General features: G+C 39.2%; 1 protein-coding gene across 2 annotated transcripts in view; it reads left to right on the forward strand.

The window, feature by feature from the left end:
* lrmda (leucine rich melanocyte differentiation associated) overlaps nt 1-25787 on the forward strand; it is a 408401-nt gene that overhangs the window by 369335 nt on the left and 13279 nt on the right. For both annotated transcript variants that reach the window (XM_029698721.1, XM_029698720.1), the window contains exon 6: nt 7701-7785. In XM_029698721.1, coding sequence (XP_029554581.1) covers nt 7701-7785 — 85 coding nt within the window. The remainder of the gene's footprint in view (nt 1-7700; nt 7786-25787) is intronic.

The raw sequence follows: 25787 nt of genomic DNA on the forward strand, positions 1-25787 counted from the left end.
ACCTTAAATAGTTGTTAGATATGGTACAGTAGAATACTACCTCAAATTGTTGTTAGATATGGTACAGTAGAATACTAACTCAAATAGTTGTTAGATATGGTGAGGTAAAATACTACCTCAAATAGTTGTTAGATATGGTGAGGTAAAATACTTCCTCAAATAGTTGTTAGATATGGCGAGGTAAAATACTACCTCAAATAGTTGTTATATATGGTGAGGTAAAATACTACCTCAAATAGTTGTTAGATATGGTACAGTAGAATACTACTTCAAATAGTTGTTAGATATGGTACAGTAGAATACTACCTCAAATAGTTGTTAGATATGGTACAGTAGAATACTACCTCAAATAGTTGTTAGATATGGTGAGGTAAAATACTACCTCAAATAGATGTTAGATATGGCGAGGTAAAATACTACCTCAAATAGTTGTTAGATATGGTGAGGTAAAATACTACCTCAAATAGTTGTTAGATATGGTGCAGTAGAATACAACCTCAAATAGTTGTTAGATATGGTGAGGTAAAATACTACCTCAAATAGTTGTTAGATATGGTGCAGTAGAATACTACCTCAAATAGTTGTTAGATATGGTACAGTAGAATATTACCTGAAATAGTTGTTAGATATGGTACAGTAGACTACTACCTGAAATAGTTGTTAGATATGGTACAGTAGAATACTACCTGAAATAGTTGTTAGATATGGTGCAGTAGAATACTACCTCAAATAGTTGTTAGATATGGTACAGTAGAATACTACCTGAAATAGTTGTTAGATATGGTACAGTAGAATACTACCTCAAATAGTTGTTAGATATGGTGAGGTAAAATACTACCTCAAATAGTTGTTAGATATGGTGAGGTAAAATACTACCTCAAATAGTTGTTAAATATGGTGAGGTAAAATACTACCTCAAATAGTTGTTAGATATGGTGCAGTAGAATACAACCTCAAATAGTTGTTAGATATGGTGAGGTAAAATACTACCTCAAATAGTTGTTAGATATGGTACAGTAGAATACTACCTCAAATAGTTGTTAGATATGGTACAGTAGAATACTACCTCAAATAGTTGTTAGATATGGTACAGTAGAATACTACCTCAAATAGTTGTTATATATGGTGAGTTAAAATACTACCTCAAATAGTTGTTATATATGGTGAGGTAAAATACTACCTCAAATAGTTGTTAGATATGGTGCAGTAGAATACTACCTCAAATAGTTGTTAGATATGGTACAGTAGAATACTAGCTCAAATAGTTGTTAGATATGGTACAGTAGAATACTACCTCAAATAGTTGTTAGATATGGTACAGTAGAATACACCTCAAATAGTTGTTAGATATGGTGAGGTAAAATACTACCTCAAATAGTTGTTAGATATGGTGCAGTAGAATACTACCTCAAATAGTTGTTAGATATGGTACAGTAGAATATTACCTGAAATAGTTGTTAGATATGGTACAGTAGACTACTACCTGAAATAGTTGTTAGATATGGTACAGTAGAATACTACCTGAAATAGTTGTTAGATATGGTGCAGTAGAATACTACCTCAAATAGTTGTTAGATATGGTACAGTAGAATACTACCTGAAATAGTTGTTAGATATGGTACAGTAGAATACTACCTCAAATAGTTGTTAGATATGGTGAGGTAAAATACTACCTCAAATAGTTGTTAGATATGGTGAGGTAAAATACTACCTCAAATAGTTGTTAAATATGGTGAGGTAAAATACTACCTCAAATAGTTGTTAGATATGGTGCAGTAGGATACAACCTCAAATAGTTGTTAGATATGGTGAGGTAAAATACTACCTCAAATAGTTGTTAGATATGGTACAGTAGAATACTACCTCAAATAGTTGTTAGATATGGTACAGTAGAATACTACCTCAAATAGTTGTTAGATATGGTACAGTAGAATACTACCTCAAATAGTTGTTATATATGGTGAGTTAAAATACTACCTCAAATAGTTGTTAGATATGGTGCAGTAGAATACTACCTCAAATAGTTGTTAGATATGGTACAGTAGAATATTACCTGAAATAGTTGTTAGATATGGTACAGTAGAATACTACCTCAAATAGTTGTTAGATATGGTGAGGTAAAATACTACCTCAAATAGTTGTTAGATATGGTGAGGTAAAATACTACCTCAAATAGTTGTTAGATATGGTGAGGTAAAATACTACCTGAAATAGTTGTTAGATATGGTGCAGTAGAATACTACCTCAAATAGTTGTTAGATATGGTGAGGTAAAATACTACCTCAAATAGTTGTTAGATATGGTGAGGTAAAATACTACCTCAAATAGTTGTTAGATATGGTACAGTAGAATACTAGTTCAAATAGTTGTTAGATATGGTACAGTTGAATACACCTCAAATAGTTGTTAGATATGGTGAGGTAAAATACTACCTCAAATAGTTGTTAGATATGGTACAGTAGAATACTACCTCAAATAGTTGTTAGATATGGTACAGTAGAATACTACCTCAAATAGTTGTTAGATATGGTACAGTAGAATACTACCTCAAATAGTTGTTAGATATGGTACAGTAGAATACTACCTCAAATAGTTGTTAGATATGGTGAGGTAAAATACTACCTAAAATAGTTGTTAGATATGGTGAGGTAAAATACTACCTGAAATAGTTGTTAGATATGGTACAGTAGAATATTACCTGAAATAGTTGTTAGATATGATACAGTAGAATACTACCTGAAATAGTTGTTAGATATGGTGCAGTAGAATACTACCTTAAATAGTTGTTAGATATGGTACAGTAGAATACTACCTCAAATTGTTGTTAGATATGGTACAGTAGAATACTACCTCAAATAGTTGTTAGATATGGTGAGGTAAAATACTACCTCAAATAGTTGTTAGATATGGTGAGGTAAAATACTACCTCAAATAGTTGTTAGATATGGTGAGGTAAAATACTACCTGAAATAGTTGTTAGATATGGTGCAGTAGAATACTACCTCAAATAGTTGTTAGATATGGTGAGGTAAAATACTACCTCAAATAGTTGTTAGATATGGTGAGGTAAAATACTACCTCAAATAGTTGTTAGATATGGTACAGTAGAATACTAGTTCAAATAGTTGTTAGATATGGTACAGTTGAATACACCTCAAATAGTTGTTAGATATGGTGAGGTAAAATACTACCTCAAATAGTTGTGAGATATGGTACAGTAGAATACTACCTCAAATAGTTGTTAGATATGGTGCAGTAGAATACTACCTCAAATAGTTGTTAGATATGGTACAGTAGAATACTACCTCAAATAGTTGTTAGATATGGTACAGTAGAATACTACCTCAAATAGTTGTTAGATATGGTACAGTAGAATACTACCTCAAATAGTTGTTAGATATGGTGAGGTAAAATACTACCTAAAATAGTTGTTAGATATGGTGAGGTAAAATACTACCTGAAATAGTTGTTAGATATGGTACAGTAGAATATTACCTGAAATAGTTGTTAGATATGATACAGTAGAATACTACCTGAAATAGTTGTTAGATATGGTGCAGTAGAATACTACCTTAAATAGTTGTTAGATATGGTACAGTAGAATATTACCTGAAATAGTTGTTAGATATGGTACAGTAGAATACTACCTCAAATAGTTGTTAGATATGGTGAGGTAAAATACTACCTCAAATAGTTGTTAGATATGGTGAGGTAAAATACTACCTCAAATAGTTGTTAGATATGGTGAGGTAAAATACTACCTCAAATAGTTGTTAGATATGGTGCAGTAGAATACTACCTCAAATAGTTGTTAGATATGGTGAGGTAAAATACTACCTCAAATAGTTGTTAGATATGGTGAGGTAAAATACTACCTCAAATAGTTGTTAGATATGGTACAGTAGAATACTAGTTCAAATAGTTGTTAGATATGGTACAGTTGAATACACCTCAAATAGTTGTTAGATATGGTGAGGTAAAATACTACCTCAAATAGTTGTTAGATATGGTACAGTAGAATACTACCTCAAATAGTTGTTAGATATGGTACAGTAGAATACTACCTCAAATAGTTGTTAGATATGGTACAGTAGAATACTACCTCAAATAGTTGTTAGATATGGTACAGTAGAATACTACCTCAAATAGTTGTTAGATATGGTACAGTAGAATACTACCTCAAATTGTTGTTAGATATGGTACAGTAGAATACTACCTCAAATAGTTGTTAGATATGGTGAGGTAAAATACTACCTCAAATAGTTGTTAGATATGGTGAGGTAAAATACTACCTCAAATAGTTGTTAGATATGGTGAGGTAAAATACTACCTCAAATAGTTGTTAGATATGGTACAGTAGAATACTACCTCAAATAGTTGTTAGATATGGTGCAGTAGAATACTACCTCAAATAGTTGTTAGATATGGTACAGTAGAATACTACCTCAAATAGTTGTTAGATATGGTACAGTAGAATACTACCTCAAATAGTTGTTAGATATGGTACAGTAGAATACTACCTCAAATAGTTGTTAGATATGGTGAGGTAAAATACTACCTAAAATAGTTGTTAGATATGGTGAGGTAAAATACTACCTGAAATAGTTGTTAGATATGGTACAGTAGAATATTACCTGAAATAGTTGTTAGATATGATACAGTAGAATACTACCTGAAATAGTTGTTAGATATGGTGCAGTAGAATACTACCTTAAATAGTTGTTAGATATGGGACAGTAGAATACTACCTCAAATTGTTGTTAGATATGGTACAGTAGAATACTACCTCAAATAGTTGTTAGATATGGTGAGGTAAAATACTACCTCAAATAGTTGTTAGATATGGTGAGGTAAAATACTACCTCAAATAGTTGTTAGATATGGTGAGGTAAAATACTACCTCAAATAGTTGTTAGATATGGTGCAGTAGAATACTACCTCAAATAGTTGTTAGATATGGTGAGGTAAAATACTACCTCAAATAGTTGTTAGATATGGTACAGTAGAATACTACCTCAAATAGTTGTTAGATATGGTACAGTAGAATACTAGTTCAAATAGTTGTTAGATATGGTACAGTTGAATACACCTCAAATAGTTGTTAGATATGGTGAGGTAAAATACTACCTCAAATAGTTGTTAGATATGGTACAGTAGAATACTACCTCAAATAGTTGTTAGATATGGTACAGTAGAATACTACCTCAAATAGTTGTTAGATATGGTACAGTAGAATACTACCTCAAATAGTTGTTAGATATGGTACAGTAGAATACTACCTTAAATAGAGTGTTTACCTACTTATTTTGGAAAAAAGGATTGATAATATAAGCACTTACTTTACTCACAGCGGACAGTGACCAGTGTTTACTCACTACATCACTGGTTGTAAGATAAAGTACTGTAAAAAAAATACTACCTTAAATAGCTAACACCCGAAAAACTGACCTCGAAGTGAAGTTTGAAGTATTATGTGGACAGGATATTTTGTGATATTGTAATTCTAATTCGCTCATCTACCAGTAAGTTATTGCACCCAGAACTCGTTGATATCATTTTGTCCGGAACTCTTCTTCTAGTAATATATAAAGCATGTGCTCACCAGCCCAGGCCAGCCTGTGTACTGTAATGTCCTTCAGAGATCCTATCTGAAAGCACATTATGGGATCATTCTCAATTTACACCGCCAATGAAGAATATGTTTTCATTTAGCGTTGTCCACCTCTCTTGTTTCTCAAGGTTGTGCATGGGGGCTGTAGACTAGTGGAACAACCACACAAGGGAAGAAATAGCAGCACTAAACCATCTCTAATATGTATTTGTCACTTTGGTGTTTTGCTATGATTAAAAGCCCAGTGAATTCCTTCCTGCAGGAGAGGAAAGGAGGGTATTTCTGCAAAGGCATCAGATAACAACATGTCAAGGTAAACTGCCTATTGAAACAGCTAAAAGTCCAGGGAACAGAAGACAAATAAAACAGGATGTTTAGGTCTTTTGCACCAAAAGAAGAAGAAGAACAACACCCAAAAAACTAAGAAACACTTTTGACGTGTTCAAACACACACTCACTCTGAATATCAGTATAGTTTGTATTGTCTAAACTCTGGGCCTTGCTGGTGGCCGTTCTGTTCTTGGGAGTAAATTTAACGTCCAACCAACCAATGTATTTTCAGTAGGTACAATTGGGAAATGTAAACTGTCACCACAGGGTTGGGTAGGTTACTTTGTAAATGCAATCCGTTACAGTTACTAGTTGCCAGTTCAAAATTGTAATCAGTACTTTTGGATTACCCAAATTCAGTAACGTAATCTGATTACATTCAGTTACTTTTAGATCACTTTCGCCTTAAGAGGCATTAGAAGAAGACAAAATGTATGTTACCAATTGAAAGACATCAATTGCAGGATAAATCAATGTTAAAGTTTACGTAGCTGGCCATATATGGATGTTATATTTTACTTTATGGGATATGTAGTCCATCGCTTTCTACTACATATAATAATACGTTTAAATTATATCTTTACATTAAAAACCAAAGTCTATTAGAATTCCAGTCATTCCAATAAATGTTATACGCCATGATCTCCAAGAATAGGATTTGGAAATATGGAAGTATAGATTAGCCAAATAGTTTTACCTGAGCATGACCCCAAAACTAAGGACATATTAGCCAGCCATACTCTGTTGTTTATGATTTTGTTGTCATGGAGGACTGATTGGGCTCATTGATTCGATTTGAAAAATAAATGCTGTGTTCATGGAATGGCATGCTTTGAGCACTACTGAAAAGTGCTATTTACATGTGAAAAATGAATGCTGCATTTGCTATAGGCCTACTGTTTGTTGGTGACACTTTGATATCTTGATAATATGCAGCTGTTTAAAACAGCTGCATATTGTTTTGGTCCTCAAAGTAATTATCTAGTTTTTCAAAACTGTCTGTAATCTGATTACAATATTTTTTGCTGGTAATGTAACGGATTACATTTACCTTTTTTTGTGTAGTCCATTACTCCCCAACCCTGGTCACCACATAGACCTACATCACACTGAGTTACACAGTCTTTCCAAGAACACACCTAGTGTAAAAGAGCTGAGAACTGAAGAAACAGTGGATTTAAGTCTGAAACCTGAAAGCCAGTAGCAGAGAATGTTGGAGAGTCAGAGTGGTGGTGTCATGCCACCTGTTGGTGTGTAGTCAGATAGCAGTAGTAGTGTGTTAGTTAGTGCTAGGGTTAGAGGGGCTGTGGTTCATAGTGTGTGGTGTCTGCCCTTGGTTTGACCCCTACAGCAGGTCATGGCTCAGTAGTCATGAGGCCTTCCCCCATATAGACCCCCTCTAACAGGCCAGGAGGGGGACAAACCATCAAAGCCAGGGTCGTAGCGCCTACCTCTCCATAACAAAGTAATGAAACCTGCCCTGGCCTGGCGCTCCTTCCCTCCATCTGCGATAAAACAGGAATGGAGCTCCAACATTTCCTGTCTCGCTTCAATAGAATTTATGGCACTCGGACAATCAGTCACGGCAATGAAATCGCTCAACCCTTCTCTCCTTCTGCATCTCTCCCTTTTTCTCTCCTTTCTCTCTCTCACTCTCTGCATCTCTTTCTCTCTATCAATGAATTTGTTTGATAGCTGAGGACATGTTTTTTCTTTTACACGCCAAATAGTAAAGTGTGTGTGTGTTTCGTTCCCCCAGGCCCCAGGTGACCCCAGGTCTGAGTGTTCCTCTATGCCCTACACCCCTCTACCCAGAGGCTCTAGAGACGGCAAGAACCACAAAGGTAAAGATTATACTCCCTTATGAGCCCTCTCTAGTCCTCACTCACATCAGATTTATTAGAAAGGGCATATAAATGTGTGTATATATATATATATATATATATATATATATATATATATATATATATATATATATATATATATATATATATATATATATATATATATATATATATATATACACACAGTACCAGTCAAAAGTTTGGACACACCTACTTATTTAAGGGTTTTTCTTTATTGTTACTATTTTCTACATTGTAGAATAAGAAATCAAAACTATGAAATAACACATATGGAATCATGTAGTAACCAAAGAATTGTTAAACAAATAAAATCAAACCATCTCAATTGTGTTGAGGGTGAGGGATTGTGGAGGCCAGGTCATTTGATGCAGCACTCCATCACTCTCCTTCTTGGTCAAATAGCCCTTACACAGCCTGGAGGTGTGTTGGGTCATTGTCCTGTTGGAAAACAAATTATAGTCCCACGGAGCACAAACCAGATGGGATAGCTTATCGCTGCAGAATGCTGTGGTAGCCATGCTGGTTAAGTTTGCCTTGAAATCTAAATAAATCACAGACAGTATCACCAACAAAGCACCCCCACACCATCACACCTCCTCCTCCATGCTTCACGGTGGGAACCACACATGCGGAGATCATCCATTCACCAACTCTGCATCCCACAAGACACGGTGTTTGGAATCAAAAATGGCACATTTTCAGACAAAAGGACAGATTTCCACCGGTCTAATGTCCATTGCTTGCTCGTGTTTCTTGGCCCAAGCAAGTCTTTTATTATTGGTGTCCTTTAGTAATGGTTTCTTTGCAGAAATTCAACCATTAAGGCCTAATTCATGGAGGCTCCTCTGAACAGTTGATGTTGAGATGTGTCTATTACTTGAACTCTGTGAAGCATTTATTTGGGCTGCAATTTCTGAGGCTGGTAATTCTAATGAACTTCTCCTCTGCAGCAGAGGTAACTCTGGGTCTTCCTTTCCTGTGGCGGTCCTCATGAGAGCCAGTTTCATCATAGCGCTTGATGGTTTTTGCGACTGCACTTGAAGAAAAGTTCAAAGTTTTCGAAATTTTCCAGATTGACTGACCTTCATGTCTTAAAGTAATGATGGACTGTGATTTGTCTTTGCTTATTTGAGCTGTTCTTGCCATAATATGGACTTGGTCTTTTACCAAATAGGGCTATCTTCTGTATACCAACCATACCTTATCACAACACAACTGATTGGCTCAAACGAATTAAGAAGGAAATAATTTCCCCAAATTAACTTTTAACAATTGCAATGCATTCCAGGTTACTACCAAATGAAGCTTGTTGACTGAATACCAAGAGTGTGCAAAGCTGTCATCAAGGCAAAGGGTGGCTACTTTGAAGAATCTTAAATATAAAATATATTTTGATTTGTTTAACACATTTTTTGGTTACTACATGATTCCATTTGTGGTTTTTAATTGTTTTAATGTCTTCACTATTATTCTACAATGTAGATAATGGTCAAAATAAAGAAAAACCCTGGAATGAGTAGGTGTGTCCAAACGTTTAACTGGTATATTATATATACACAATAAACTTGTACATCAAATGTATAAAACCAAGGTCAGGATGATCCCACACACTCATCAGACATATCAGAGTATAAGATAGCTGAACAAAATATGAACAACATATTCACAATAAATCCAGGCGCCCGAGTGGTGCAGCGGTCTAAAACACTGCATCTCAGTGCAAGAGGCGTCACTGCAGTACCTGGTTCAAATCCAGGCTGCATCACATCCGGCTGTGATTGGGAGTCCCATAAGGCGGTGCACAATTGGGCCAGCGTCATCCGGGTTTGGCCAGGGTAGGCCGTCATTGTAAATAAGAATTTGTTCTTAACTGACTTGCCTAGTTAAATAAAGGTTCAGTAAAATAAATAAAAAGAAAATAACGGCCATTGTCTTTATGGGTTCCTTAAAGGGTAAGCTCTTTGATAATATATATGAATATGCATGTTTTTCTTCTTATTGATTAACCGTAGTGAGAGAACAGTGGACTTGAGATTCATCTGGGATCATAATAGTGAATAATGGTCAGTCTTCCCTCAGCTCACGTCTTTGAGTCGTTGATGGATCCTGAAATGTATATAGGTTTTGGTTCTGATTTTGATTCTGATGTGAGGGTGTGAATATGTCAACCATCAATGATGATATGTTGATGCTAGTCATTGTTTAGGCCTTATTCAGATCTAATGTCAGAAAGAGATTACATTCTTTCACATGCATACCTCTGTACAGTGTAGATCAAACACATCTTTTTCTCATCATAGACTAATGTATTTCTAAAGTTGCCCCAGTTTTAGCAGAAAATATATGTATTATAATATATTAATGAGAATCATTTGTTATACAATTGCATTAATATCAAATGCATACATTTTATATGCATCTTTCTTACTGTAAATGATTCTAATAGCATCATTTAAAGTGTATAGGAACAGACATATTCTATTTTATTCTATTGTGTTGAATTGTATTATATTCTTAACTAAATGCACTGGTACATTCCTCTGTGTTGCTTGTCTCTCTCCACCACCACTTTGTTAGCTAGCTGCAGTAAGGCAGTCACAGTGCTGGCCAGGCTTGTAGTAGAAAGAAAAGGTGACCGGTTATTTGTGTCTGTAGCGATGTTGTGTGAGTGGCCCTGAGGCCATTTTACTGGACCACACAGCAGGGCAGCAGGTTTAAACATGAGACATTCATCATGCTCTTTGTCTCCGCCATGCAAAACACTGCCGCTGTGATGCGCCCGACACCATGGCAGCCAGCTCAAGAGGTCAACATTGAGCACCTCACACACATGGGGTCGCACACACGCACATGCACACACACACGTACTCACACACACCCCTCCTCCCGTCCAGTGCCAAGGACAGATCTATTTCACAGTGGCTGACCAGCAGCTTTCCATGTGATGTAGGAAGAGGGACAGAGACAGTCCCAAATGGCACCCTATTCCATTTATAGTGCACTACGTTTGACCAGGGCCCATAGGGACTGGGGTGCCATTTGGGACACAACCGGAGAGACCCTGTGCTTTGTCAACATCAGGCCGGCCAGGGAACAGTCCATTAAAAGGTGAGGGGATCTGACATGTGAGATATTTCTCCCTCCCTCTTAGATCTGGGCCGTGGTGTGGTGACAGTCACCGTTTGTTATGTTTATGACGCGAGCGCTGCAGCCTTAGATAACACTGCCCTCATCTTCAAACTTCACCTCCTCTTTATGCCCCCCGCCTCAGTCCGCCTTCAGCACGGCAGCCCACTTACTTCTCTATGCTTTTTAAACATACTGTATTAACTAAATGTGGGGGAGCCATCACGATAACTTTCTGTGCGTTCTTACCTTCTACGTACTTGCATTGTGAGATGAGGACGTTTCACTAGAAACTGTCGCACTATGTTAACAAAACTGGTACACTAACGTCGTTATCACTGTAGAGATTTTAGTATGGTTTACTATCATTATCATAATACAATAACGTTATCATTACATGTTGCTGATAAAGTTCATTATCTCTTTGAATGAATCACCATATATTTGTATCAGTTATATTTAGGTGTGGTTTGATGAACCGTGGAGCAGGGATGTCTGTTTGTGTTAGCCCCTACATGGCCCTAGTTGGTGGGATGTAGCTAGGAAGTCTGACAGCCTCCTGTCTGCTGCAGAGAGAGCCTCTCCACACACACACACACACACACACACACACACACACACACACACACACACACACACACACACACACACACACACACACACACACACACACCTGTATAGGGGCCCCAGAGCCCAGGTGCCACTAGTAATTACTGCAGTCTGGAGCTCTAGGGAGGGGCCAGAGCTGGCAGGTCAGTGCCCAGGGGGAGAGGGGTGGAGAGTGGGGATACTGCTCCAGGAAAAGCCCCTGTCTGGGGGTGGCTGTGTGGCGGAGTCAGCCATGGACAAGACGAAAAGAGAGGAGACAAGGGAAGAAGAGGGTGGGAGGGAGGGAGGGAGTTGGTGGGGGGAAAGAGAGCAACACAGAAAGAAAGAAAGAAAGAAAGAAAGAAAGAAAGAAAGAAAGAAAGAAAGAAAGAAAGAAAGAAAGAAAGAAAGAAAGAAAGAAAGAGAAAAAATAAATATTTGTAAACATAATAGCGGAAGATAGAGAAGAGTGAGCGATGAAGGAGGAGAGGGCAAGCAAGCTAGCGACTAAAAACAAGAGGGTAGGACAGGCAGAAAAAATACGGGGAGACTGTGATGTGTCTTGGAGCAGGCCAGGGTGACACAGAGTGGAGTAGTGACAGGTCTAGAGGCCTAGGGAGCAGTCACCACTAGAGACCTTAGGATCCTCCTCTGCTGTCAGCTCTGGTTTTAGCTGTCTGCCAGGCTGGCAGTCGGAGATTCAAAGTACTCTTCCCGACGACACCTCTAGTATGGAGCAGAGCGCTGTTTCAAAATGACTCTCACAATCAGAGTACAAGACACTTCTAATAACATTGTGGATTTGATCTCCCAAAGAGAGGCCTCAGACTAAAGTTTGTCCTCGCAACATACCTAAAATGGACAAATAACTGAAATGTTAAAGTACCTAATAACAAATACCTAAAGAGTTCAAATGGAGCATTACTCCATAATGGCTTACTGTAGTTAATAACAAATCAAGGCTGAATTGTAATGAAACCTGTCAAACATAATGTGTGTGATGGTCTAACAACAACATTTCATTATCTGACGATATCATGTTCTCAGAGATGGTTCTAGAGTTTATTTGATAGATCTTAGTTATCTGTAGGCGTGAAACACATACAGTACCAGTCAAAAGTTTGGACACACCTACTCATTCCAGGGTTTTTCTTTATTTTGACTATTTTCTACATTGTAGAATAATAGTGAAGACATCAAAACTATGAAATAACAATAATGGAATAATGTAGTAACCAAAAGAGTGTTAAACAAATAATATATGTTATATTTGAGATTCTTCAAAGTAGCCACCCTTTGCCTTGATGACAGCTTTGCACACTCTTGACTTTCTCTCAACCAACAACAAGCACTTATGATGCTACCCATGTAATATATATATTTCAGTACTGCACTCTACAGTTGAAAATACACTGTTTTACTTCCCAGTAAAAGTTACAATTATCTACATATTTAGGCTAATATATTTCTCAGGCATCAGCCACTGCTCTTTAATGGATCAGACTGTTTGATGTGGTCCATCCTTCACAAGTGACAGGCCTAAATGAAAGGGATCCCAGTGTATAGACTGCTAAGTAAACAGAGAATAAACAAAGAGAAATGCCATGAGCCATGAAGCCTAGCTCAATGCTTTCATTCTGGGACTGCTTCCAGCTGCTTAGTATGTATGTATTTTAAATGGTACACAACTGCTATTAAAACCCCTGGAGGAAAGCAAGGCTTCAAAGCCTTCAAACCCCCTCACTTACTCAGACACATATGCACACACACACACACACACACACACTGACGACACCCATGGGAATTCTCATGCTTGCTGTACAGTTCACTTTTTTACACGATGGGGCGATCTGTAGATATACAGTTCTCAATAAACACGTGTACGCTCACAAACACACACACACGCCCCACACACACACACACTCCCTCACCAACAATACGGGGGGGAAATGGGAACGCATCCAAACTAAGAGTAAAGTGTTTTACAGTCGAAGCACAACAAATACACAAACATCTGGAAGCGTTCAGAGCAGAGCAGCAGAACCATTAGGGGGACAGTTGGGTTTTGCCAAAATGGGGAAATGATGAGGAATGGGCTGTCAGGCCGCGCTGGAGAGACAGGGGAGAGGCCTGATGACAGAGCTCTGGATGAGAAGTACTGAGTGGGAGGGAGAGGGAGGAAGGGGGAAAGACAGAAAGAGAGAGAAAGATGGGTAAGATAGAGGGAGGTATGGGGGTGGAAAGGGAGAGGTGGGAGAGGGAAGAGAAAGATGGATATAGGGGACATAGAGAGAAAGGGGGAGGGATAAGTACTGTATATTCGAGCTCAGCAAGTCCTAGAGAGGTAAGCACCGGCTGGTAGCTATCCCGCCCTCCTTCCCTCCACCCCTCTCTCCCTCCATTATCAGACAGCTGGATGGGATGGATCACTAATGCTTGATAAACTGATATTGTTGAGGATGGATTAGTCATTATGAAGAGGGGCCCTGGGACATTATCACTGTTTTTGCAATTTCTGTTGTTAGAGCTTATGGAACAAGACTATGATTTAGATAAAAGACCAACTCCATCTTTGTTGTTAGGGTTTATGGAACAAGACTATGATTTAGATAAAAGACCAACTCTATCTTTGCTTCACAAGCAAAGGATGATGACACCATCACTAACATTGTTAAATACTGGCAGTTTGAATGTGAATAGGCTGTCATGAAGTCAGTCTATTTACCACAGAATTCACTTTCAAATGAGCTCACTAATGATTAATCCTAGGTTATTTAGACTGTGTGGTAAAGTCCTTGATACAACCATCCTGTTTGTCTCCATCATCGCCTTACCTCAACATAAATAAATGGGTAACTTTCTATTTGATGTTTGTTTCACGACCTTAAGCAAATCTACCTAAAAAAACCACACCTATCCCTCAGTTGATAATATTCCCTTTATCTTTGGCATAGCCTTGAGTATGGAAATGTTTGCCATAAACCTCCAGTGAGGGAAGACAGAACACTCCTGGCAGGCCCTATTAAAGGTTCTGTACGTGCTCTCAGAGACGTTTACCTGCGTCTCATAATGATTGTAGCAGGACCGTTTCTCCCCTGATAAACATCATTCTTAAACTTAAAGACCAATGCTGGCCGCCACCGTTACAGATCCAAATCGGTTGTTCAAATGGGAAATATGGATAAAAGCATAGAGAGTTTAACTCTTCCAAGTCCACTTGTATTCCACGAGAAGTTGAGGAAGTTTGTGGATGACCTCTGCTCCCCTAGGAGGAACAGTGTTGAAGTCAAGTCAATCCACTGTGTGTGTCTATTGCAAGGCATACACGTACTGTAGGTTTACAGTACGCCCTACAGTATTCACTGTCTGTGTATTAGGTGCAGTATTATGAATGCCCTAAATGAATACCACACACTGGAACAGACAGGTGATTCCACGCCAGTGGGAGCGGAAAATATTTCTGATTGTTCTGGTAATTCTAACTTATAAACTTCATTAGTACATGTTTGACATGCTTTTACATTTCTATCACAAACCCTTTTTAGAGCCACGAACGGTACATGATACAGACAGCAACTTGTTTTCATTATACTCCTTATAGTGGGCTCTAACATATGGAGTCTAGAAATTAGCATAATCAAAAAGGCTAATTTTGACATATTTATATTATATTTTTTATGTTGAATAAATTAATGTGAAAATGTTTTATTTCAGAATCTAGACGTACTCCATATGTTAGAGCCCACTATAAGGAGTATAATGACAACAAGGTGCTGTCTGTATCATGTACGGTTCACAAATCATAAGGTCTTACAGGAAGCAGGTCTAAAAAGGGCCTAAAATGGCCACTTTCGTCATGATTTTCTCGTAAATGGTTTGTGATACTAATGTAAAAAGCATGTCTAACATCCTTTCTCCCAATGAAGTTTCTATGTGAGAATTACCAGAACAATTGGAGATACCAAAAATATTTCCCTCTGTCGGTTGCGTGGAATCACCCAGAACTGAACTGCCTGAACTCTCCATGAAGTTAAATATTTCTTGAGCACATGCCAATTCAGGGTAGTTCTACTTTTTGTCTTGTGTCTATTATAACCAAGTAGCTGATAAATTAAACCATGTGGATTTAGTCCTATGGAGCTCCGAGATCCTACAAACGAAACACTTTCAGAATTCTGTGTAACTGGATAATGCGTATGAAGAATGACAAGTGAACTATGTTGACTAAGGTTGCTTCTATGGGTTACACACTCTGAGACACACTGACAATATAAAGACATATGGCTTTAATCCCCAGATATGAGTTCATAAAAGCCTCTCACAAGTAATTGTCACCGGACCAAGTTTTATATCCTTGGAGGTGTTTGCCAGTTTGTGCGGCTGAAGAGGTGCTAAGGATCAGTTTTATAATGAATTAGTCTTTTGTTGCCATTAAAGATATGGATATAAAATGTGCCAATAACTCACAACACAGGGATGTAATGAGCTCTCATAAAGAAAGAGATTGCCATCATGCTTGCTTATATCCACGTGCATATTTCAACCTCCGGGCTACACTTGGATCTCTAAAATATATAATGGACGAACAGGGAGGATTCCTTTTCCCAACAAAATATTGTGTAGTAATCACGTTCGATTTGTGATGCCATGTACCCTCATATGCTTTTGGTTTCCAAAACTAGTTTATGTAAGTTAATATGTTTTAATGATCTGGAGTGGGTTTGTAGGATCATTTCTTTAGGTCAACAACTGGTAAACTCAGTATAAGGTAATAGGTCATGGGTCTGTTCTTGTGCTGTGAGAATCATGTTGGTATTACTATTACATTTAGGTTTGTTTTTCATTCAGTTTGAAGACATTGTCTCCTTTCTATTTTGAATTGAACATACATTTTTTACTTGGAAATACATTACATTAGGTCCTACAAGTGTTCTGTGTCTTACACCCTCAGGCACACAGCGAGCAGCTGCCAGCCATGTACATCTGCTCTTCCTCTGTGATGCACGGCTCTGTTGCCTTTATCAGAGGGAGATGATGTGATGTTATTCTTCCCAGGAGTGGATTGGCTCTGCAACATGAATAGCCATTAGTGCAGGGCTATGGAGATGGATGAGATGAGGGAGAGCGAAGGGGAATCGGGCCCTGAAATCCCTCACCACATGTCCAAAACACACCATACTCCTCTGTCCTCTCCTCTACTCGCTGGGAGAAATGATGATGAGAGCTCATTTTTGGAGGCAGGCCCTGAATATCCCTGTTATTATTATAGAGAACTGGAACACACTGGGGTTGCGTCCCAAATGGCACCCTAGTCTCTATGCAGTGCACTACTTTTGACCAGGACCCATATGGCTCCGGTCAAAAGTAGTGCACAATATACAGTGCCTTCAGAAAGTATTTACACCCCCTGCCTTTTTCCACATTTTGTTGTGTTACAGCCTGAATTGTATTGTAAATAAGAATAGAATATGTTTCTAAACACTTCCGCAGTAATGTGGATGCTACCATGATTACGGATAATCCTGAGTGAATTGTGAATAATGATGAGTGAGAAAGTTACAGACGCACAAATATCATACCTCCAAGACATGCAAACCTCTCACTATTACAATAACAGGGGAGGGTAGCATTTTGGGGGGGGGGTGGTGTATGATATTTGTGCATTTTTGGGGCGTACTGTATGACTTTTGGTTCCCTAAATCCTAGAGGAAAACCTGCTTTAGTCTGCTTTTCACCAGACACGGGGAGATGAATTCACATTTTCAGCAGGACAATAACCTAAAACACAAGGCCAAATTTACACTGGAGTTGCTTACCAAGAAGTCAGTGAATGTTCCTGAGTGGCCTAGTTACAGTTTTGTCTTAAATCTGCTTGAAAGTCTATGGCAAGACTTGAAAATTGTTGTCTTGCAATGATCAACACCCAATTTGGCAGAGCTTGAAGAATTTTGAAAATAATGGGCAAATGTTGCACAATCCAGCTGTGGAAAGCTCTTAACTCTTAAGAAAACCCAGAAAGACTCACAGCTGTAATCGCTACCAAATGTGACTCTAACATGTATTGACTCAGGGGGTTGAATACTTACAGCGCCGGGAAAAAGTATTTGCACCCTTTCTAATTTGTTGTATTTTTGATACTTCATGTTATTAGATCTTCAACCAAAACCTGATATTAGATAAAGGGAACCTGAGTTTACCAATAACAAGAAAAATATAAAGTATAGAAAATCAGAAAGGGGGCAAACACTTTTCCACGGCACTGTATCTAATCAATATACAATATATTACTGTTTTATGTTTCAGAAATGTTTTGGAAATGTTAGAATGTTTCTTCCACTTTGACATTACAGAGTATTTTGGGTAGATTGTTCACAAAAAAATGACAATTAAATCCATTTTAATCCCACTTTGTAACACAACAAAAGGTGGAAAAAGTCAAGGGGTGTGAATACTTTCTGAAGGCACTGTAGGGAATAGGGTGCCATTTGGGACACATCCTGGAAGTCACGGGCCATTCTTTCTCTCTGTTAGACAGAAGGCTGGGGCTCGGCTAGATTAAAACCTTCTTAACTTCACTGACAGTTTCAACTGCTGAACTCTGCTCTAAACTGCTTTGAGAATACTGTTTCCTACCAAGTGTCATTTTCTTTCAGTTTGCAGATGGTACTCTCCTCTCTCTCTCTCTCTCATTCTGAATAATTCTGTTTGTGCTAGGTTCGGGGGAAATGTCAGTGACACTATTGTTTTTACCTTGCTGTTTGATGTAGTCGAAGGAGTCTCTTGAGGAGCTGAGTTCTGAAAACTGATGTTGAAAGTATACAGGTAGAACTTCAAGTGGAAAGATGACACCGTCAAGTTTTGTGTCAAGATTTTTATTTCGTTTAAAAAATATTTAATTTAGAAAATATTTGTATATTTTTTTTCACTTTGTGAATAATAAAAAGTTAATGTTTTTCCTTTTTGATATTTCATCTTAATAAGACGTGTTTAAGTCAAGTGGAAGATGTGCTGAATTTGTTTTGACTAAAATACTATAAACAGTTTGAGGATGGTGCCACTGAAGTTTAGAGATCAAATTAAATGTTTGATTCAAGAAACTGTTATTATTTCAACCAAGTACACCAACAAAACATCTGAGTCCTACCGATCTCCATATGCATCTGGTGGGATAAGATAACAATCTGTACTGTATGTACAATGTTCTTTACCATTCATTGTCCAGATAGATCACCACTTCCAACAGCAGCACACAGCATATGGCTTATGGACTTAAAGGGACATTTCACAATGTTTCAGCTTCATTTTCCATCAACCTCCTGTGGTTTCTATGTTTGGTAGTAAAACAGATAGAGGAAGATATGTGTTTCCAATGACATCATCGGTGTGCATTGTATGATTTTTAACCAATTATGAGTTGGCATTGCCTACTAATTGTCTACTAATTGGTTGATGATGTCATTGGAAGAACGTATCTTCCTCGATCTTTTTTACTACAAAACATAGAAACGCGCTGGAGATGATGAATATGAAGTAGAACATTTTAAAAATGTTCCTTTAATACTCTCAGCAGTGTTGGAACACCAATCCTCCTAAATCTTTACCTGCTGTGACCATTGCAGACAGGCCAATGTTATTTACACAAGTACAACACTCGTAAGTGTGAAACAATACCGGGGCGTCTACTGAGAAACTGTCAGGGAGATAGACAGACAAGGACATGAGTTCTTGCCAACCTAGGCCCAGGCCCAGCCCATTCTGCAATAACATCCCTCTGGTACTTCTGGATCTGGTCCAATTTCCAGTATCACTGGTCAGTTTCAGTGACAGCGAATTGACAAAGCATATATCAGCCCGAATGGATAGGCCACATTGCTGTTAGAAACCAGCTCTGAAAGCAGATTGCTTACGCAAGTCAAACTATTATTCATGTTCCACTGTGATTTGTGACTGCGACCGGGGACATTTGAGATGTGGTCTAGTGTTTCCCAGTATTACTTTTAGTCCCTGCCAGAAGTTAGCTAGCGCAGGTCTGCAGCGGTTTTCTCTCCCTGGTTTGGAAACACAGGAGTCCATCAAGGTAATTTATGACAGTGGAGGCTAGCCAGATGGTTTGGATATTTTTACAGCAGGATCGATGGAGGGTCCTCCAGTTTCTCCTGTGTGAAATGGATGGCTCAGTGTGTAGTGTGAACCGCTGTATGGGCCTTTTTACCCATCAGGAAGAAGATGAAGAGTTTCTAATGTGTTAGCAGATGCTAGGTCACCTGTCACACTGGAGGGAGAGAGGGATCAGAGACCAGTGAACTCTGCTGGCATTATTAACATCATCATACAGCTAGGTCATTGGCAATTCATGTTTATGTAGAGTTGTTTATCACATAAAACATGCTAAGTGAACAGCCATGAGTTTGAAGTGTTTAACTCAAATTTTATTTTTGGAGCCTGATTTTGTTTGAATGAACTGTGAATTCATTCAGAGTTACCTTCTGTAAGTCTAGATTAATGTAGTACTACTTGTCAATCACACTCACTAAACACAAGATGAAAAAAATATATGTCAGTTAATCATAATTTGGTGGTTTCTCTTACCCCAATGGATAAAGGACATCACCATGCATTTTTGTCATGCTCACTCATAAATGTCATCAGGCATGCAGTATAACAATCAGAGCTTTGAGGGAGGGAGGGAGGGAGCATTGTTAATCTAGTAGCTACACAGCTACTGTACATGAAAGAATGATTATAGAGGCTTGTTGTTAAGAGCAGGAGTACATTTATAAGTGACACATCAGCCACAACACCTTCATTTAAAGACAGAATAGACACACACACACACATGCAGAAACACACACACACTCACTGCCATTCCCAGCTCAGTCTCAGTGCTCCAGAGCTAATGTGGTGGAAGGAGCTCAACTCATCTGTCAATTACAGCGAGCTCCATTGGGCCGTTGTCTAAACAGTTTTTCTCTCTGGCTGGTGAATCCAGTGATTTATTGTCAACTGGCTTGGCTTCAATATACAATCAGCAGACACTAAGCTGTGATGTCTGAACACAAACTATGGTGGGAGTATCAGCATAGCTCACATTAACTGCCATGTGGATTATTCATTGAATCAGGGGCGACATGAAACGCTCGTTGGGACCCGTTGCCTTGGAAAGAGAGGTGGTCCATCATCTAAAAATGCTAAATATCTTCGCCTCTATTTGTGCTTGGCTCCCCTACTCAACAGATCAAAGCAGTGTCCTCTTTGACTAACCAAGCACTCGTGCCCAATGTCAATGTTTAATGAGGTCGGCCCGGTCAAATGAAGTACTTGAGGTCGACTGGTTATGGGTTATGAGGATCAGAGCCTATTTCATTGAAAGGACTTTGGCATTTTATTATATGTCTTGGATTAGAATAGGTAGCTTGAGTTACAGGAGGAAGTAGCAAGTATTTTCTAATGCTCACCAATATCAACATTCCTGCTTCACCACAACGAAGAGAGAGCGAGGCCAGTTGAACGGTACAACCTTTTAACCTGTCACAATGATTCGCTGACGTAATGGGTATAAACGAAAGGAACAGGTTTCACTGTCACTTTAATATGAGCAGACAAGTTATTTTACTGTCATATTTTGATTGGTAGATTGTTTCTGACATGTTGTGTCACTGCGAGAGGATTGGGTTGACGTCTGAGTCATTTAGGTCAGATTATTGAATTTATTCCAGATTGCTGGGATTTCTAATGACTGCTTTTCCAATTTCCCCCTTTACCTAAGGATACAATGCCTTTTCAAAACCAAACCTTCTGATTGACCTTGATTATATATTAACTGGTAGATGATATCTGCATTTAAAGGAGCATTTCACCACTTTTTAACCTCATTATCTCATTATCTACAGCAGTAAAAACGGCCGCATTTTAAGATGGCTTGGAAATCACTGTGTGAGGATTTAAGCTACCAGCAATGTTAACCAGTAACTGCTAAAACAAATACTGAATGAAAGTCAGGAAAATAATAATGACTTTAGGGGTGTTAGGGACTTAAGTATGGAATGATATGAGTACTTCTGAAGGCCTGGATACTTTTCACAGGGGGTTGCCTCCTGAGAAAGACCAAAAAACCTATCTCCACTTGACACCATTAAACCAGTGCTAACTCGCAAACCCCATGAGCTATTGGATCAATTGTACCTCCTCTAGCTACTCTGATCTAGCATTTAGGCATCGTCTGAGGGCGCCAGGGGAAACCCTGATTCAGGGGTAATCGGATGGGGGTGGAAAGAGGAAAATGGCAGGAAATTAGATGAATTGGAGTGAACATGCGTAGCATGTCTCGCGGTGTCGTGGTCTTTTGTTCACGCCGTGTGACCCTGAGATGGAGATGACTTCGGGATATGACTCTGGGCTGGGCTGGCCTAGCATGTGTTTTTAATGCGTTTTGGCACTTGTATCGACTCTTTAAAAAATATGATCACCAATTTATTTTTCATATAGACTTACACTAGAACATAGTGTAGATTAACATTTTAAAAAGTCCTAGATTTACAATAGTTATAGGATTAAAAAAAAGACTATTTACTTTAAGGGTGTTTTTAGAAGACATCCTCCACAGAAGAAAGTTGTATATTATATTGTTGTTTTCAGCTATGAAGTACGTTGGTACTGTAGCAGGCAGGCTCTAGATCCTAATGGTGGGTCTGAGCAGAGGAAAGAAGGATATGAAGATAACCTTGAGAGAGATAACAGAACCTCGGGCCCTTCCTTTCGTGCCTCACACAATTGCTAACCCACTATGACATCTTGGCCCAGGAACTTCTCAAGCCACTGATATACAAACAACAGCTGATATCCACTGAACTTTAAGCAGTGCTTAGAGGCAACGTCCTAGCGTTTGTTTTAATCTAATTTTAGATGTTTTTCTCTCTGATACAGCAGATCATCAATTGTGTTGTTCTACAGTTGTTTTTTGTTGTTACTATTAGCCGTTTTGGCTAAGCAGTTTCCAAGCCCCCACAGGGTACAAATGAACCGATCAAAGGTATTAGCGTTGTGATGTGCGCTCGATAATATTTAACTTCATTAATTCCCATACCCTGAGCTGACATCCAGCTCCTATTAAGGTATGAAATCTCATCCTCCTCAACCCCTCCATCCTCTCCATACCTCAGCTGGTGCTTGCTGGTGCAGCCAAGCAGATAATACCCTGTGAGCTCTGAAACATGTACCATTATAATTAGCTTTGTCAGGTCCTAGCCCTACAACCTTCATGCAGATAATATGATAATATGTCTTCATAACCACCTGACCTTACATGCTCAATATTTCTCCTCTTATGAAGATTGCATGTCAATAAAGTAATTGAGTCCCGGGGTGTGTGGCAAGTGAAGATTTAGGTTATTGGACTTTTGGTGGGCAGTGATGAACGAGAGTTATTATTCTACCTGTCAGAGGATGTGCAGGGGGCTGAGGACAGTCCGAGGATGTCAGGGGTAGGGAGAGAGGGAGGGGGGAGATAAGGAGAGAGCGAATGAGAGGGGGTGAGATGCGGGAGAGAGTGAGGTAAGACAGAATTTAAGAGAGAGAGAGAGAGGAGTAAGGCAGAAGAGGAGAGAAGGAGGAGTCTTCACAGGGAGGGACACATAGACAGTTAATCATCCATCCCTCCATCCCTCTCCTCCCTGCATACGGAGGTGGGATATGTCATGTTAATCAAGAGGAGTAGGGTTACAGTCAAGTTATCTGGGGTACGGGAGGCCAGGGGGAGGAGATCCACACTACCATCACAACCCTATTATTCCCTCTCCTTCCACAGCCATTGGCTGGAGCGGCATCATCTGTTTTCATTCTGTAGGATCCCTGTCATAGTGTGGTTCCCCTTCAATTCCAGACAACATGCAACATCACTTTGTTTCTACTTAAAGTATATTAGCTAGCTTCTGCCACCTAGAAACATTAGCAATAGCTTTTGTGAAAGGTTTTCAGCAAAGGATTTCTAGTTCAAAGAACATTTCTGCTCTATAAACACATCATATGTTTATTATTGTAATATTTTGCCCTTGAATAAGTCATCAAATGTGATGTGCTCATACAAAATACAACAACATAGACACAATGTGCTAAATAGCATACAGCTGTAAGTGCATAATCCAACCCTACCACCATGGTCAAATATGAATACAAGGAACAGAGGAAATGAGAGGTGAAAATGAGAGAGTGGTCAGCGTGATGCCTGACAAAGAGAGTTACTCACCAGTTAAACTGACACAAGAGAAAGGGGGGAGAAAAAGAGAGACGGAGAAATATATTTTACCATGTCCTTTTATATTAGGCCTGGAGATTGATCTCTTCCAGTCAGATGAAGGCATGATGTGAGTGATCCAAGCCCTCCATCATTGTGACACGCTGCTCTCGGCTAACACTCACCCATGTTGATGGGCACACCCTGCGCCACGAGGGCCCTGGCTGGCCAACCTCAACCTACCTTTTCCTCCCTCTATCTCTTTCTTCCTCATCCCTTATTTTATTTCCATCCCCCTCTCCCCTGTTTTCTGTGCCAACCTTCCCTCTCTCTTTCTTCCTCATCCCTTGTTCTTTTATTTTCAGTCCCCTCCATCCTCCTTTATCCCCCTCTCCCCTGTTTTCTGTCACCATGTCATGTCGGATCAGTGTTTGGCGAGCCAGCCAGGATGTAACGGGAGCCCCAGGTAGAGAGCTGCCTACCAGGCATCATGATCACAGCTGAAATGAGGATAATAAGGATAGGGTCCCAGGGTGGTAGCCGTGGCAACAGTGGCATAGACAGGCCAGTCACTTAGCAGCACCAGGAAGTGGAGTAATAAGTGTTGTGCTGGGTGTCTGGAGGGCCAGGGGAGAGTATGAAGAGAAGGAGCTGACTGGCGCATGGCCCCTTACGTCCCCATCGGTGAGGCAGGTGCTGCCAGTCGGGGGTCCAGGGCTCGATGTGTCCGAGGGGGACTGTTGTTTCCAGCGCCTGCCACACGTCAGATTACTATTGATATGTGTCACTGTGGAGGTGGCCAGGCGGTTTGTTTAAGAGAGGGTTCAGGACAGCAGCGGTCAGCTGCTAATTCATGTCTGGCCAGCAGAGAGAGAGATGTGGTTGTAGGAGGAACTGAACCGGCTGACAGACATGAGAGGGAGGTCAGAGAGAAGGCAGGGCTTTGAAAGATGGTTCACTGATCACGTATGATGTTAATTCAAAGTGTTTATTGAAATTCGGGTAGTTTTGTCTTTTGAAGTTGTCGAATGACCCAAGTGGTAGTTTTTTTAAAGGTCTCAGTATAAAAACAGTAATGGTAACTATTTTATATTGTTAACACAACATTTCATGAATTTTAGTAGTCATTATCACATTTGCATAGTTGCATATTTTCTCTCTGTGACAATTGACCCAATTGGGTAACCAATCGCAGCGCTCCAATGGAAATCAACTGTCATCAAGTCTGACACCTCGGACATTGTTTGGTATCTCAGCTGGTTAGCTAGCTCTCAGTTTCATTGACCACCAAACATTGCTAACGCTAGCTAGCCAGCTAGCCACTTAATATAACTTGTTTTCTCAAAATGTGTTAGCTAGCTAAGTTAGGAGTTGTATTCATAACATGGCTATCTGCTGTCGACATCAGGATACGATTCGAGGGCAGTTGGCACCAAAAATTCTTAGTAGCTTTAACTGCATGCCAACAGTTAATTCAGAGTGGCTTGCCACACCACAAGCATCATTTTACCAGGTTCCTGTGAAGCAATTGTAATGACAGTCCACGACAACATCCCCAAGAGTTTCCTGATTAGCAAGGGGTAGTCTGTGTTTAATTTAACCAAGAGGGGCGGAGCGGGGCTTAGCGAAGGGTTAATTGGTCACCCTTTTTGTGAACAGCACCTGTGGCGTTTGCTCTTCTGGCCATGTTTGGCAGCCATCTTTGATTTGATGGAAATGCTGAATGACAGGTACTGTGGTGCCATTTTGCCCATTGATGCATGAAGTCCATCATACAGTCCTCATCATTCAGTTTAGAATTAACATGACATATAGTAGCTGCCCTTGTTTCAGTATACAAAAGGTCACATTTGTTGGTTATATGTCTTACAGTCATTTTGTTTACTTCAATTATCCAGTTTTTGCTTCCTGCTGGAAGCCTCTTAGTTGTCACTATTGGGCCATGCTAGAATGGACAGAAACACTGTGCTTTCTAATCACAAATGCTATTAACTAACCACTACAACTCACCTTAAATATCACAAAACCTTACCCCTAA

This window comes from Salmo trutta, chromosome 18 (assembly GCF_901001165.1).
Source record: "Salmo trutta chromosome 18, fSalTru1.1, whole genome shotgun sequence".
Taxonomy (NCBI): Eukaryota; Metazoa; Chordata; class Actinopteri; order Salmoniformes; family Salmonidae; genus Salmo; species Salmo trutta.